General features: G+C 44.0%; 1 protein-coding gene across 4 annotated transcripts in view; it reads left to right on the plus strand.

Moving 5' to 3' along the window:
- MYOCD (myocardin) overlaps positions 1–13,094 on the plus strand; it is a 108,622-nt gene that overhangs the window by 80,523 nt on the left and 15,005 nt on the right. For all 4 annotated transcript variants that reach the window (XM_062216697.1, XM_062216700.1, XM_062216699.1 and 1 more), the window contains 3 exons: positions 1,543–1,793; positions 3,117–3,270; positions 12,061–12,993. In XM_062216697.1, the coding sequence (XP_062072681.1) occupies positions 1,543–1,793; positions 3,117–3,270; positions 12,061–12,993 (1,338 nt within the window). The remainder of the gene's footprint in view (positions 1–1,542; positions 1,794–3,116; positions 3,271–12,060; positions 12,994–13,094) is intronic.

A 13,094-nucleotide genomic window follows, 5' to 3' on the forward strand; every position in this document is an offset into this window, starting at 1 on the left:
TGAAAGTCAGTTACACCAAGAGAGGAGAGGCAGAGAGAGAGAGAGAGAGAAAGAGAGAGAGAGAGGTCTTCCATCCGCTGGTTCACTCCCCAGATGGCCGCAACGGCCGGAACTGCGCCGATCCAAAGCCAGGAGCCAGGAGCTTCCTCCAAGTCTCCCATGTGGGTGCAGGGGCCCGAGGACTTGGGCCATCTTCTACTGCTTTCCCAGGCCACAGCAGAGAGCTGGGTTGGAAGTGGAGCAGCAGGGACTAGAACCAGCGGCGCCCGTATGGGATGCCGGCACTTCAGGGCAGGGCATTAACCCACTGTGCCACAGCACCGGCCCCCACTTTCTAATCTTAAAATAGCAACTGGCAGAGGGAGGGAGGTACCTGGACAGGTAGTGAGGAATTCACCTTACTTTTGGCCAAAAGTAACAAAGGCACATATTCTAAGTGTTTTTTTTTTAATAGTTATTTATTTTATTTGAGAGGCAGAGAGACAGAAAGACATCTGCTATTTCACTCCACAAATGCTCACATGGCTGAGTGTGGCCTGGGGTTAAAGCCGAGAATCAAAAACTCAACCCAGATCACCCATATGGGTATCAGGAACCCAATGACTTGAGCCATCACCATTGCTTCTCACGGTCTGTATTAGCAGGAAACTGAAGTCCAGAGCCAGACCCAGGGATCAAATCCAGGTGTTCTGATATGGGACTGGGGTATCTTTCTAAAAATTATTTGTTTATTTATTTATTTACTTGAAAGGCAGAGTGATGGGGCAGGGAGTAGAGAGAGGAAAAGACAGACAGAGAAAGAGATCTTCTATACACTGGCTCACCCCCTAAATGGCTGCAATGGCCCAGGCTTAACAAGGCCAAAGCCAGGAGCCTGCACTTCATCCAAGTCTCCCACATGGATGCAGAGGCCCAAGCATTGGGCCATCTTTCACTGCTTTCCCCAGTGCATTAGCAGGATGCTGGATTGAAAGTGGTATCTCTGGGACTTGAAACGGTGCTGCTCAGTAGCGGATGCTGCCAATGTAAGTGGCAGCTTAACCACCCCCTGTGCCGTAATGCCAGCCCTAACAGGGACATCTTAACTGCTGGACCATACACCTGCTTCCCATGTTCTGGATTTTCAAAGACAATGATAAGGTGATGTCTTTAATAAGTCAAGGTATAAAGTGCTTAAGTAAAGATAACAGCATGAATCTATATGAAAGACCTTTTTTAGGAATAATTTTAAAGACCGGAATGCACCCTTTGTTTGGGCAATCAGTTGGTTTTAAGTTAAAACACTACGTTCACTGGAATTCAGACTTACTCGTAGAACTACTTCCAAGAATCAAGATCCTCCACTAAGGAGCATCCTTCCAGGGTCATGTGCTTGCAGTGTATTGGTTCACGAGATGCGTTCTTGACCTTAGAACTCTTTGCGCATTGTACCTTTGCTATATTGTATTTGTGGGATTCCAGAATGTCCATCTTCACCATTTGATGCCAAGCCATCATCATCCACCACCTAACGCACGTGCTGTTTCCCCATCCTCTTTGCAGTCCAAGTCCTTGGGAGATAGTAAGAACCGCCACAAAAAGCCTAAGGACCCCAAGCCAAAGGTGAAGAAGCTCAAATACCACCAGTACATCCCCCCAGACCAGAAGGCGGAGAAGTCCCCTCCCCCCATGGACTCGGCCTACGCGAGGCTGCTCCAGCAACAGCAGCTGTTCCTACAGTTGCAGATCCTCAGCCAGCAGCAGCAGCAGCAACACCGATTCAGCTACCCTGGACTGCACCAAGGCCAGCTCAAGTAAGTGGGTGAGCCTGGGAGGGTGACTGTGGGCAGAGGTTGGCATGACTTCTCTCTGTCTAAGGCACACAGACCCAGCCCCTAGGAACCCAGCAAATCCTGTATTGCTGAGTTTGAGATCTGAGTCCATTTAGAGATCACGCATATGCCTCTTTAGGACCATAAGGCTGGGAGGAAGGAAGTCAATCCATGCCTTGTGGGGAAAAGGAGAGTATTAGCACTTCCAAAAGGAACTGTGAAACACCTAGGGAGGAATTAGTTCTCACATTCTGTAGCACAAGTAAGATAACTACAACCATTTCTGATATATCAAAGCTAGAGGAGGCTAGAGGTTTTCAACATGTAAGAGGAGTCTTCAGAATTCAGAGAATGCATATTATGAAAAAGATTGTGTATGGAATTCAAATTTTTGCCCCAAAAGAAACTCATCTCTTGAATTCCACTTTCCCATGTACCTGATGAAGTGCCCTCATAGAGATAAGTGTTTAGGTAGATGAAAATATTAGCAATCCTGAGTAGTAGATCACCACACATTGTATACGTGTGTGAAATTAGCATTCGGTACCCTGCAAATATTATGTGTCAACTAAAAGTAAAAATAGGGAAATATTGGAATTGTGAGCAATTCCAGGACACTTCTGCTTTGGGAAGTCACAGAGTTAAACAGCCGAATGACAGCCTCCAAAATTGACCACTGAGCCAGGGTTGTATGACCACAGTGCTGGGTCACCTTCTCAGTGGTCAACAACCTGACCTGTGAAGTTGGGATGTGGGTTTCTTTGCCTGTCTCTTGCTCATCCTAAGGCTACGCTGGCAATCAGGTTGAGCGCTGAAGGCAATTGAGCTCCAGCCCCTATAGGACAAAGTCATGCTCCAATATTCCCAGGATAGAACATGCTCCAGCTCCACACCCCCACCCCTAGGACAAAAGCACGCTCAAGTGTCCTCAGGTCAGGGTGTGCCCTCAGCTCCCCCCTCTAGGAAAATGGCACACTCAAGTGCCCCTAGCCCAGGACAAGGGTATGATCCAGTTCCCCCCCTCTCCCACCTCCACCCCCAGACAATGTTTTGGCTCAGTCATAGGGGATGAGCACTCTCCCATATGCCAAAGTCTCCACCACTCCCTGTTGGTTCCCCACGAAGAAGCTCCAGGTTCACCTGCCGTTCACCACGTAGCCTGTCCCGTTGTGTTTCCTTCCCCGACCTCTTCTGCTGACTTACTACAGGCCTGATCCTTATAGGCAGTTACTCTGTGCTCTGATATAAATGCAGGTTACCCCATACATATTTGATTGTATCTTAAGCGCTTCTTTGTTTTTTTAGAGAACCAAGCGAACAGATGGTCAGAAATCCAAGCTCTTCTTCAACACCAATGAGCAATACCCCTCTGTCCCCTGTCAAGAACAGCTTTTCTGGACAAACTGGTGTCTCTTCTCTCAAACCAGGCCCACTGCCACCTAACCTGGATGACCTGAAGGTAGAGGATATGACATGATTTTTCTCTTGTGTACAAATTGAGCAGTATATCGTTAACAGCATCTTTGCCATCTGAGTGCAAGAATGAGAAGGGGGAGAAGGGGAGGATTCCAAAGGGTGACAGAATTTACGCAACCGTGGTTGAAGACCCCACAGAGCAAACAAACCCCATCAGCCTCATGCACAGCTTTCCCAGGCTGTGGAAGCTTGGGCTGCTTTGGATACTTTTCCACGTCTCTGATTCCTTGTTTCCATAAATGAAGTATTGTGACAGTGGAATAGAATAGCAGGCAGGATAATGACACACTTTACCCCTGAGAGTAGGTGTGAGATTGATGGAAGCCTCCAGAACATTTTAACCCTTCCAGAATGTTTTAAACCTTAGCTCAGCATAAAGTGTAGGCATGAGATTGATATTAGCTTCTAGAATGTTCTAAACCATAGTGATCACCTCCATGATGAACTTTATCAATCTCTGGCAGAATGAGAAAGGTAGGAATGACAGAAGGGGATTTCCCTATGTTGAAGCACATTCCACATTTCTTTTTTTTTTTTTAAGATTGTATTTATTTATTTGAGAGCTAGAGTTACAGACAATGAGAGGAAGAGAGAGAGAGAAAGGTCTTCCATCCATTGGTTCACTCCCCAAATGGCCGCAACGGCCAGAGCTGCGCCGATCCAAAGCCAGGAGCCAGGTGCTTCTTCCTGGTCTCCCACTTGGGTGCAGGGGCCCAAGGACTTGGGCCTTCTTCTACTGCTTTCCCAGGCCATAGCAGAGAGCTGGATCAGAAGAGGAGCAACCAGGACTAGAACCGGTGCCCATATGGGATGCCAACACTGCAGGCGGAGGATTAACCAAGTGAGCCACAGCGCCGGCCCCTCCACATTTCTGAGTACATATTCATTCAGAGTATATATGCCCTTCTAATATTTTGAATTTTGAAATATCCTTACCATGAGAAGATGATGATGGTAGTAGATGAAAATTGAGTTTTTTTCATAAGCTTTTTTTTTTTTTTTGACAGATAGAGTTAGACAGTGAAAGAGACAGAGAGAAAGGTCTTCCTTCCGTTGGTTCACCCCCCTCAAATGGCCGCTATGGCCAGTGCTGCACTAATCCAAAGCCAGGAGCCAGGGGCTTCTTCCTGGTCTCCCATGTAGGTGCAGGGCTCAAGCACTTAGGCCATCTTCCACTGCCTTCCCCGGCCACAGCAGAGTGCTGGACTGGAAGAGGAGCAATCGGGACTAGAACCCAGCGCCCATATGGGATGGCAGCACCGCAGTCAGAGGATTAACCAAGTGAGCCACGGCGCCGGCCCCCAGAAGCTTTTATTCATTCCTTTTTTATTAAATAAGGGTATTATTTAATAAGGATCTTAGTACTTATTGAACGAGATAAAATGTTGATAACCCAATGTTATTCATACATTATACAATGTATTGTTTTTTACTGTGGAATTCCCAGATTAGGAAGCTTCTGCCATGAAGCATCTCCTTGTTAAATAAGTGTGTGCTGGTAGCTCACTCCACATCACAGACCACAGGGATCTCAGCTCACTGAAATGATGTTGAACTTTACGTTGAACCTGGTGTGCTTCAAAGAAGTCCTCAGAATTGGCACGTTTGTGCATCCTGTATCACCACAAAACCATAAAGAAGAGTACCAGGCCCTTCAGCTTTCTCTAACATGTGAATACAATTCCTCACCCCATTTTTAGCAATTCCGCTTGTTTACCTGGTTTCTGCCCTACCCATTCTTTGCCCCAAAAGATCTTATCATTTTCCCCCAAATAAACCAAATTCCTATAACCAATCTGATGGCCCTCCCTCAGTCCTCGCTCTCACCTCATTCTCATTCATCATTGGTGGGAGAAGGTAGGACTGGGGCTATTTGAAGGGCTCTTTATCACTGCCAGCTGTCAACACCAGTAAATAAAATGTTTTCTGGGTCCTGATACCAAAGGTTCCTCTAGTCTTTCCACTTGGATTAAAAAAGGCTTAGATTTCATTGAGCTTGTTTCAATTTGGCATCCATACACCTAGAAGAAGATGCCAAGCTCAGGATAATGCTCTCCAGAGCTGTGGGTCACCCACCCTCCACTCCCCAAATCATAAATCCATGGAGATAAAAGGAGGCAACCTCACCTTGAAAACATTATGCTAAGTGAGACAAGCCAGACACGAAGGGACATATATTGTATGAGTCAACGTATTGGAGGCACCTGGACGATGGCAGATTCATAGAAACAAAAAGTAGACTGGTGGCCACCAGTGGATGGTGAAGAGGGAGACACTGGGGAGCTACTATCCAATGCATACAGGATTTCAGTGTGGGAAGATGGAAAAGTTCTAGAGACAGGTAGAGGTGATGACTGTAGTATACTGTCAATGTTCTTACCATACACTTACAAATAGTTAAATGGTAAATTTCATGTTTACTTTACCTCAATAAAAAAATTTAAGGTAGACTCTCTTGGTGGTGGGGGAGGGGAGAGAACCCTGGGTCAAGATGCTTGGTCCTCAGAGTGAACATAGTCCAGATATGCTGGTGCCATTGTTCAGAATGCCCAAAGGTGATTCCCCCCATATGAGCAGAGTCATTGACTGGGGGCAATTATAATAACTAGTATCATATAAGAGAATAGTGGTGATGGTGATGGTGATGGTAGCTATGAGTTTTTGAATATAAACTATCAGTCAGCAACTCTATAAGATTTGATTTCATTTTTATCCTGTAAGATTTCACTTTGAAAAGTGATAATAAAAATCAGAATCTTAAAGAGGCTAACAATAGACAAGTTGACCGACTTACAAGTGACCATCTTAGAAAAATTGGGCTTGAACTTAAATGACTGATCTCAAGGGAGTTCCATCATCATCAGAGAGGAGATTGAAAAGGGAAGGATGAAATTAATGACTCACTGTTTGTATGGAGAAGTTGTCAGCTGAGTCCTGGGGTGGTTACAACAATGGCAGAAACAGGGAGCCCAGAATAGGAAACTGAGTTGAAGAGTTTATGGCAAGTTCATTCACTTTGAGAAAGTCCAATGTCAGATAACAGCAGGACAATCAAGAGAAACATCTAGTCAGTTTGTATCAGTAAGAACTATGCCCACTTGTGGCATGTGGCAGACTTTTGGCACAGTGGTTAAGACACCACTTCGGGTTCCTGCATCCCATATTGCAGTGCCTGGGTTCGAGTCCTCGCTTCTCTCCTAATTTCAGTTTCTTGTTAATGTACACCCAGAGAGGCAATAGACTCCAGAAACTTGAGTCCCTGTCACCAACATCAAAGACCTAGATTGAGTTCCCAGCTCCTGGCTTCAAGTTTCAAGTCTCAGCTATTGCAGGATTTGGGGAGTGAACCAGCAGATGGGAAACCTCTCTCTCTCTCTCTCTCTCATTAATTAATTAATTAATTAAAAGTGATATGCCAACCTAGGTCAGCCTAGCTGTATTGTCAAGGATTGAAATAGCAATTTTAGAATTATGTGCAACATGGGGAGAGTTGGCATAAGAGTGAATGACATGGAGGGAGAACAAAATGGAAAGAGTAGAAGGGGAGGAAGGAAAGGAAAAAGAATGCCCATGAGGCAACCACACTGGGGGAAGGAAGAAATGAAAGGATCTCCCCAAAGGTGATCAGGGAGGTAAAACAATGAAGGTGATGTTTTCAGGAGATGTTTATGTTTTGCTACATGACAGAAAAATGAAAAGAGCACTGAGAAAATAATTTTATTTCTCATTAAAAAGTTACTGATAGCTTTATCACACTTGGGGGTATTACAGAGTATTCATGGAAATGGATTTAAAAGCTAAAATTTTGGTGAAAAAAAATTTCAAAATCTATATATACCATTTTCATAATATGCATTTTCATGGACTATTTGAAGACTCCTCATATGCATGGATTGCAAATTTTATGCTCCAAAATAAGCTTATCTTTTGATTCATTTTCCATGAACCTTTTGAAGTACTCTCATATATGGATTTTTTTGCACCCTTTTTCTAAAAAATTATAAAGTGAAAGAGAGCTTTCAAGGGCAGCAGGGTCTGTGATGTGTGAAAACTGGGAGAATATTTGATGGTTACTAGGAAATAATTGTTCCTTTTTAAGATGTGATAATGATGTTGCATCTGTGTTTTTTTTTTTTAATGAGTATAGAGCTAGGTACCAAAATATTTGCAGATGAAATTACATGATTTTCTTTCCAAATAACTGAGGGAAAGGAGTAGAAGAAGTGAGTAGAGTTATAATAGAATGAACATTGGGAATATATTGATAACAGTGGAAGTGGGTTGATGAGTATGTAGATTTTGTTATATTTTTCTGTCTACTTCATCATATGCATTTAGTACTTTCTATAATAAATGGCCTAAAATGAACAATGATGAAAACACTAATGAATGTAGAAAAGAGGTGTACACAAACCTTTGTCCCAAACTAGCCCATATAGCTTAATATTCTGAAATTTAAGGTAAAATGAACTCAACACATATCCATTTTATTTTAGAATATGAACTACATTATTTAATAACATAGTTTAAATTATTCAGTACCAGAATAGACTCTAAAAATAAACGTAGAACTCATTAATTTTAAGTAATTCAAAATTAAAACAGTAATGAGCTCCCATCTTGTACTTTTCAAACCAGTAAATCTTTTAAAAAAAAAAAAAGGTAAAATAATAGCAAAAAGATTGTGGGGGAAATAGCATATTTATTGCAAATGTAAGTCGATGAGATCTCATTTTTGATGTATTTTAGCAGATTCTAAGCTAACATACATTCACTGTTGAAACATGACAGTTTCAGGTATAGAAAAATAGTATTTTAAAAGATAACTAAGACTCACAAAAACCATGACAGATTATATTTCCTCCTGACCTTAAAATGCCCTTGAACATATTTTATTTTAAAATAATTATGTGTAAATACTCACATATTTCTGGCATGCTTCTTTCTTGAACATAGCATGAATATTTTTCATAACTTTTCATATCCAATAAAGTTTTTATTTTTAATAGCAGCATATCATTCCACCATCTAGTTAACATTCCACTGTTGGACTTAAACTAGCTGCCAAAATTTTGTTATTCAAACTATGGTCTCTCTGACCTTGGCACAGCTGTTGGCTAATTTTTCTGACTATTTCCCCAGGCTAAATACATAGAAGTGAAATTCCTGAACTAGAATATACTAATATTTTTTAAAGCTCTTGATATACATGTATTGCCAAATCTGTGTTCTGAATAATTGTGCAGAGGGAATGTGTTATAGAGACACTTCTCAAACAGTGATGTATGCTGTGAAAATACAGATTCTGAGTTAGTCTGTCTGGGGAGGGCCTGAGACTCTACATTTCTACGAGGCTCCCATATATTGTATCAGCAGTATGGAGTAGCAAGGTAAAAGAAAGGCTTTAAAAATCTTTTTTATGCAGTTTTTTTTGCTGCTGCTTCACTGACAAAGTGTTATCATTGATTTCTTTGTCAATCTGATAAATACAGACATGCGTATATTCATTTTATTTGCATTTCTTGGATTGCTAATGGTGGTACACATACATTCTTGGCCATTTTTATTTTTTAAAAAAAAGGAGTTTATTTCTTTTGTATTGTTGAGTAGTTTTCTATTTTATAGACATTCTTCTATTAAAAAGAAAAGATTTATGAAGTTATTTGAAAGGCAGAGGTACAGAGAGAAAGAAGAGTGTGTGTATTCATTCCACTGGTTCACTCTCCAAATGGCTGCAATAGAGGGGCTGGTCCAGGCTGAAGCTACCAGGAGCCAGGAACTCCATTCAAGTATCCAATGGGAGTGGCAGGGGCCCAAGCAGTTGGGACCTCTTGCTCTAGTTTCCCAGGCACATTAACAGGGAGCTGGATTGGAAGCTAAACAACCAGGACTTGAACCAGAACTCTAACGTGGGGTATTAGTATTGCAAGCAGCTGCCTAACCAATTAGGCCAAGCCAGTCCCACACTAAACTTTTTAAGACTGTTATTGGTGCTATAATTTTTTTCCAAGATCACTACTTCTGTTTGCATTTTGTTTATTGTTTTCTTACTTAGAGATGTTTTCAATTTTTGCTTTCCGTATGTTTACAATTCCTTCCTTTGCTTTTATGTTTAGAGTATTAAAAGACTGTTTCCCTGTGCATTTTTTATAAAAGTTTTGAAAGTGGGATACTTAATATACTTCCTGATTTAATTACAAAAGTGATCTGTTAATGTGAGAATATGAGCAAGAACCATTGTTAGCATTTTACCATAAATTTATCTAGATATATTCATTTGTAAACATTTCAATCTACATGCTTATGTACACATTATTTATATAATTCTTAGAAAAATAAAATGGCCGGCACCGTGGCTTAACATTATTTATATAATTCTTAGAAAAATAAAATGGCTGGCACTGTGGCTTAACAGGCTAATCCTCCGCCTTGCGGCGCCGGCACCCTGGGTTCTAGTCCCGGTTGGGGCGCCGGATTCTATCCCGGTTGCCCCTCTTCCAGGCCAGCTCTGTGCTATGGCCCGGGAAGGCAGTGGAGGATGGCCTAAGTCCTTGGGCCCTGCACCCACATGGGAGACCAGGAGAAGCACCTGGCTCCTGCCATCGGATCAGCGCGATGCGCCGGCCACAGCGGCCATTGGAGGGTGAACCAACGGCAAAAAGGAAGACCTTTCTCTCTGTCTCTCTCTCACTATCCACTCTGCCTATCAAAAAAAAAAAAATTTAAAAAAAAAGAAAAATAGAATGATTTCCAACTTTTTCACTTCGTAATATTCCATAAACAATTGTTCATTATTCAATGCCTATAGTATTCATGACACCAGCTTTAAGGGGCAACAGTATTCCATCATCTGCATGCACTCTCATTTCTTTGACAAGTTCTCATATTCGTGAATATTCATAGTTTCCAATTTATGAACACGATTTAAAATACAGGGATAAAATAATCACACATGAATCAACATAATAATAATAAATCCTTACACTGCACAACCTTTTCTAGGCACAATTAAAAATGCTTTGCAAATTTTAGCCTTCATAAAAATATATAGGCAGGGGGTCAGAAAGTGGCATCCTATTTTGAAGCCCCGGTTCAAGTCCTGGCTGCTCTGCTTCTGACCCAGCTCCTTGCTAACATGCCTGGGAGAGCAGCAAAGGATGGCTCAAGTACTTGGACCCCTGCAATCCATGTGGGACACCCAGATGGAATTCCTGGCTCCTGGTTTCAGCCTGGTCCAGCCCTGTCCATTGTGGCTATTGGAGGAGTGAACCAATGGGTGGAAGATATCTCTCTCTCCAACTCTTTTGTTACTCTGCCTTTTGAAGAAAATAAATAAATGTCTTTAAAAAAAAAAAAGTATAAGGCAGGTATTGCTATTTCCAGCTCAGAAGGGAAACTGAGACACACGATGATCTCCAACCTAATAACAGGCAGGACCAGAATTTGAATTAATGGCATTATCACCACAATGCCCTCTCAATATATGATGATCATTCATCCACTCATTAAAATTAGGACATCAATGTTCATGTGACGCCATGGTTTTCAGTCTGGTCTGGGGACCAGAAGTGCACTCTGTCTGACTCCACTCAGACTTACTGCACCAGGAGCTCATTGGTGGGGCCCAGCAGACTGTGTTGTCACATGCCCTCCTGTTGTTCTGGGAGACAACTGAGATTTGAAGAAGCCAATTGGTTGAAACAGCCTTCATCTAAGAAGCCAGAGAACCTGCAGACGCAGGATGTCTTGGGATGATTGTTTGAGAGCCCAGAGATATAACAGTCTTCTGTTATATGGGATGGGATGGGAACCATGGTGTGGGTTGGAGGGCAGTAGATTCAGGCATTTCTGTAGTTCATTTGAGCTCTGCATGTCTATAAGGTCATGAAAACATGGTACAGTCGTCCCGAAACGTGACGGTTCAGTTTAAGATATTTCCACTTCCCAATCGGGTACGAGCCATAGCGATGCGGTAGAATCCTTACTAGGAATTTTGATGATTCCTGACCTAGTGATATCTCCAATCCTGTCTGGAAGATGCTGGGCAGCCTCCTTGCAGCCCAGCAGTCATGAAGAGAAGCCTCCCATGCTGCACAGGGGGCTGCATCCCTGAGCCAGGATGTGCGGGAAGTCGGGTGGATTCAATGCATTTTAGACTTATGATCAATGGTTTCATCAGGATTTTTTTTATTTTTATTTTTGACAGGCAGAGTGGACAGTGAGAGAGAGACAGAGACAAAGGTCTTCCTTTTGCCGTTGGTTCACCCTCCAATGGCCGCCGCGGTAGGCGCACTGCGGCCGGCGCACCGCGCTGATCCGATGGCAGGAGCCAGGTGCTTCTCCTGGTCTCCCATGGGGTGCAGGGCCCAAGCACTTGGGCCATCCTCCACTGCACTCCCTGACCACAGCAGAGAGCTGGCCTGGAAGAGGGGCAACCGGGACAGGATCGGTGCCCCGACCGGGACTAGAACCCGGTGTGCCGGCGCCGCAAGGCGGAGGATTAGCCTAGTGAGCTGCGGCGATGGCCTTCATCAGGATTTAACCCCATTGTAAGTCAAGGAGCATCTGTACCTGATAAAGGCAAAAGTGTTAAAATTGTGCAAAACTGATTTGTATCAGGGATAGGAGAGGAAATTGAAAGGATGCATAAAAATAGAGACGCAGATATTGTTAACATTCTACCTGTGATGCTTTAAAGCTCATGTTTGAATCAATTCATTATTTTAAAATGCTGTCATTGGGTAGCACACTAACCCCGCCCTGGTTTCCTTAGGTCTCTGAATTAAGACAACAGCTTCGAATACGGGGCTTGCCCGTGTCAGGCACCAAAACAGCCCTCATGGACAGGCTTCGCCCCTTCCAGGACTGCTCTGGCAACCCTGTGCCCAACTTCGGGGACATAACGACTGTCACTTTCCCTGTCACACCCAACACGTTGCCCAATTACCAATCCTCCCCTTCCACCAGTGCCTTGTCCAATGGCTTCTACCACTTCGGCAGCACCAGCTCCAGCCCCCCCATCTCGCCTGCCTCCTCCGACCTGTCGGTGGCGGGGTCCCTACCCGACGCCTTTAACGACGCCTCCCCCTCCTTCCTGCACCCGTCCCCAGTCCATGTCTGCACGGAGGAAAGTCTTATGAGCAGCCTCAATGGGGGCTCTGGACCTCCGGAGCTGGACGGGCTGGATTCTGAGAAGGACAAGATGCTGGTGGAGAAGCAGAAGGTGATCAACGAGCTCACCTGGAAACTGCAGCAGGAGCAAAGGCAGGTGGAGGAGCTGCGGATGCAACTGCAGAAGCAGAAGAGGAACAACTGTTCTGAGAAGAAGCCGCTGCCTTTCTTGGCTGCCCCCATCAAGCAGGAAGATGCCGTCTCCAGCTGCCCTTTTGCATCCCAACCAGTATCTGTGAAAAGACAAAACAACGGATCAGAGAGTCAACCGCCACCTTGCGAGACTGCCCAGCTCCTGCCCCTTGGAAATGCCCATTGTGTGGAGTCCTCAGGTCAAACCAATGTACTTTCTTCCACGTTTCTCAGCCCCCAGTGCTCCCCTCAGCATTCGCCACTGGGAGTGGTGAAGAGCCCCCAGCACATCAGCCTGCCCCCGTCCCCCAACAACCATTACTTCCTCCCCTCATCTTCCGGGGCTCAGGGAGAAGGACACAGGGTCTCCTCGCCCATCAGCAGCCAGGTGTGTTCTGCCCAGGTAAGAATGGCTTGCACCAGGCCCATTGCTCTCTTCGTTCAGGGAATGTGAAATGGATTCCCTTGGAGATTTCAATGCTAAGGGTTTACCAAAAGCCCAGC

Source organism: Lepus europaeus, chromosome 18 (assembly GCF_033115175.1).
Source record: "Lepus europaeus isolate LE1 chromosome 18, mLepTim1.pri, whole genome shotgun sequence".
Taxonomy (NCBI): Eukaryota; Metazoa; Chordata; class Mammalia; order Lagomorpha; family Leporidae; genus Lepus; species Lepus europaeus.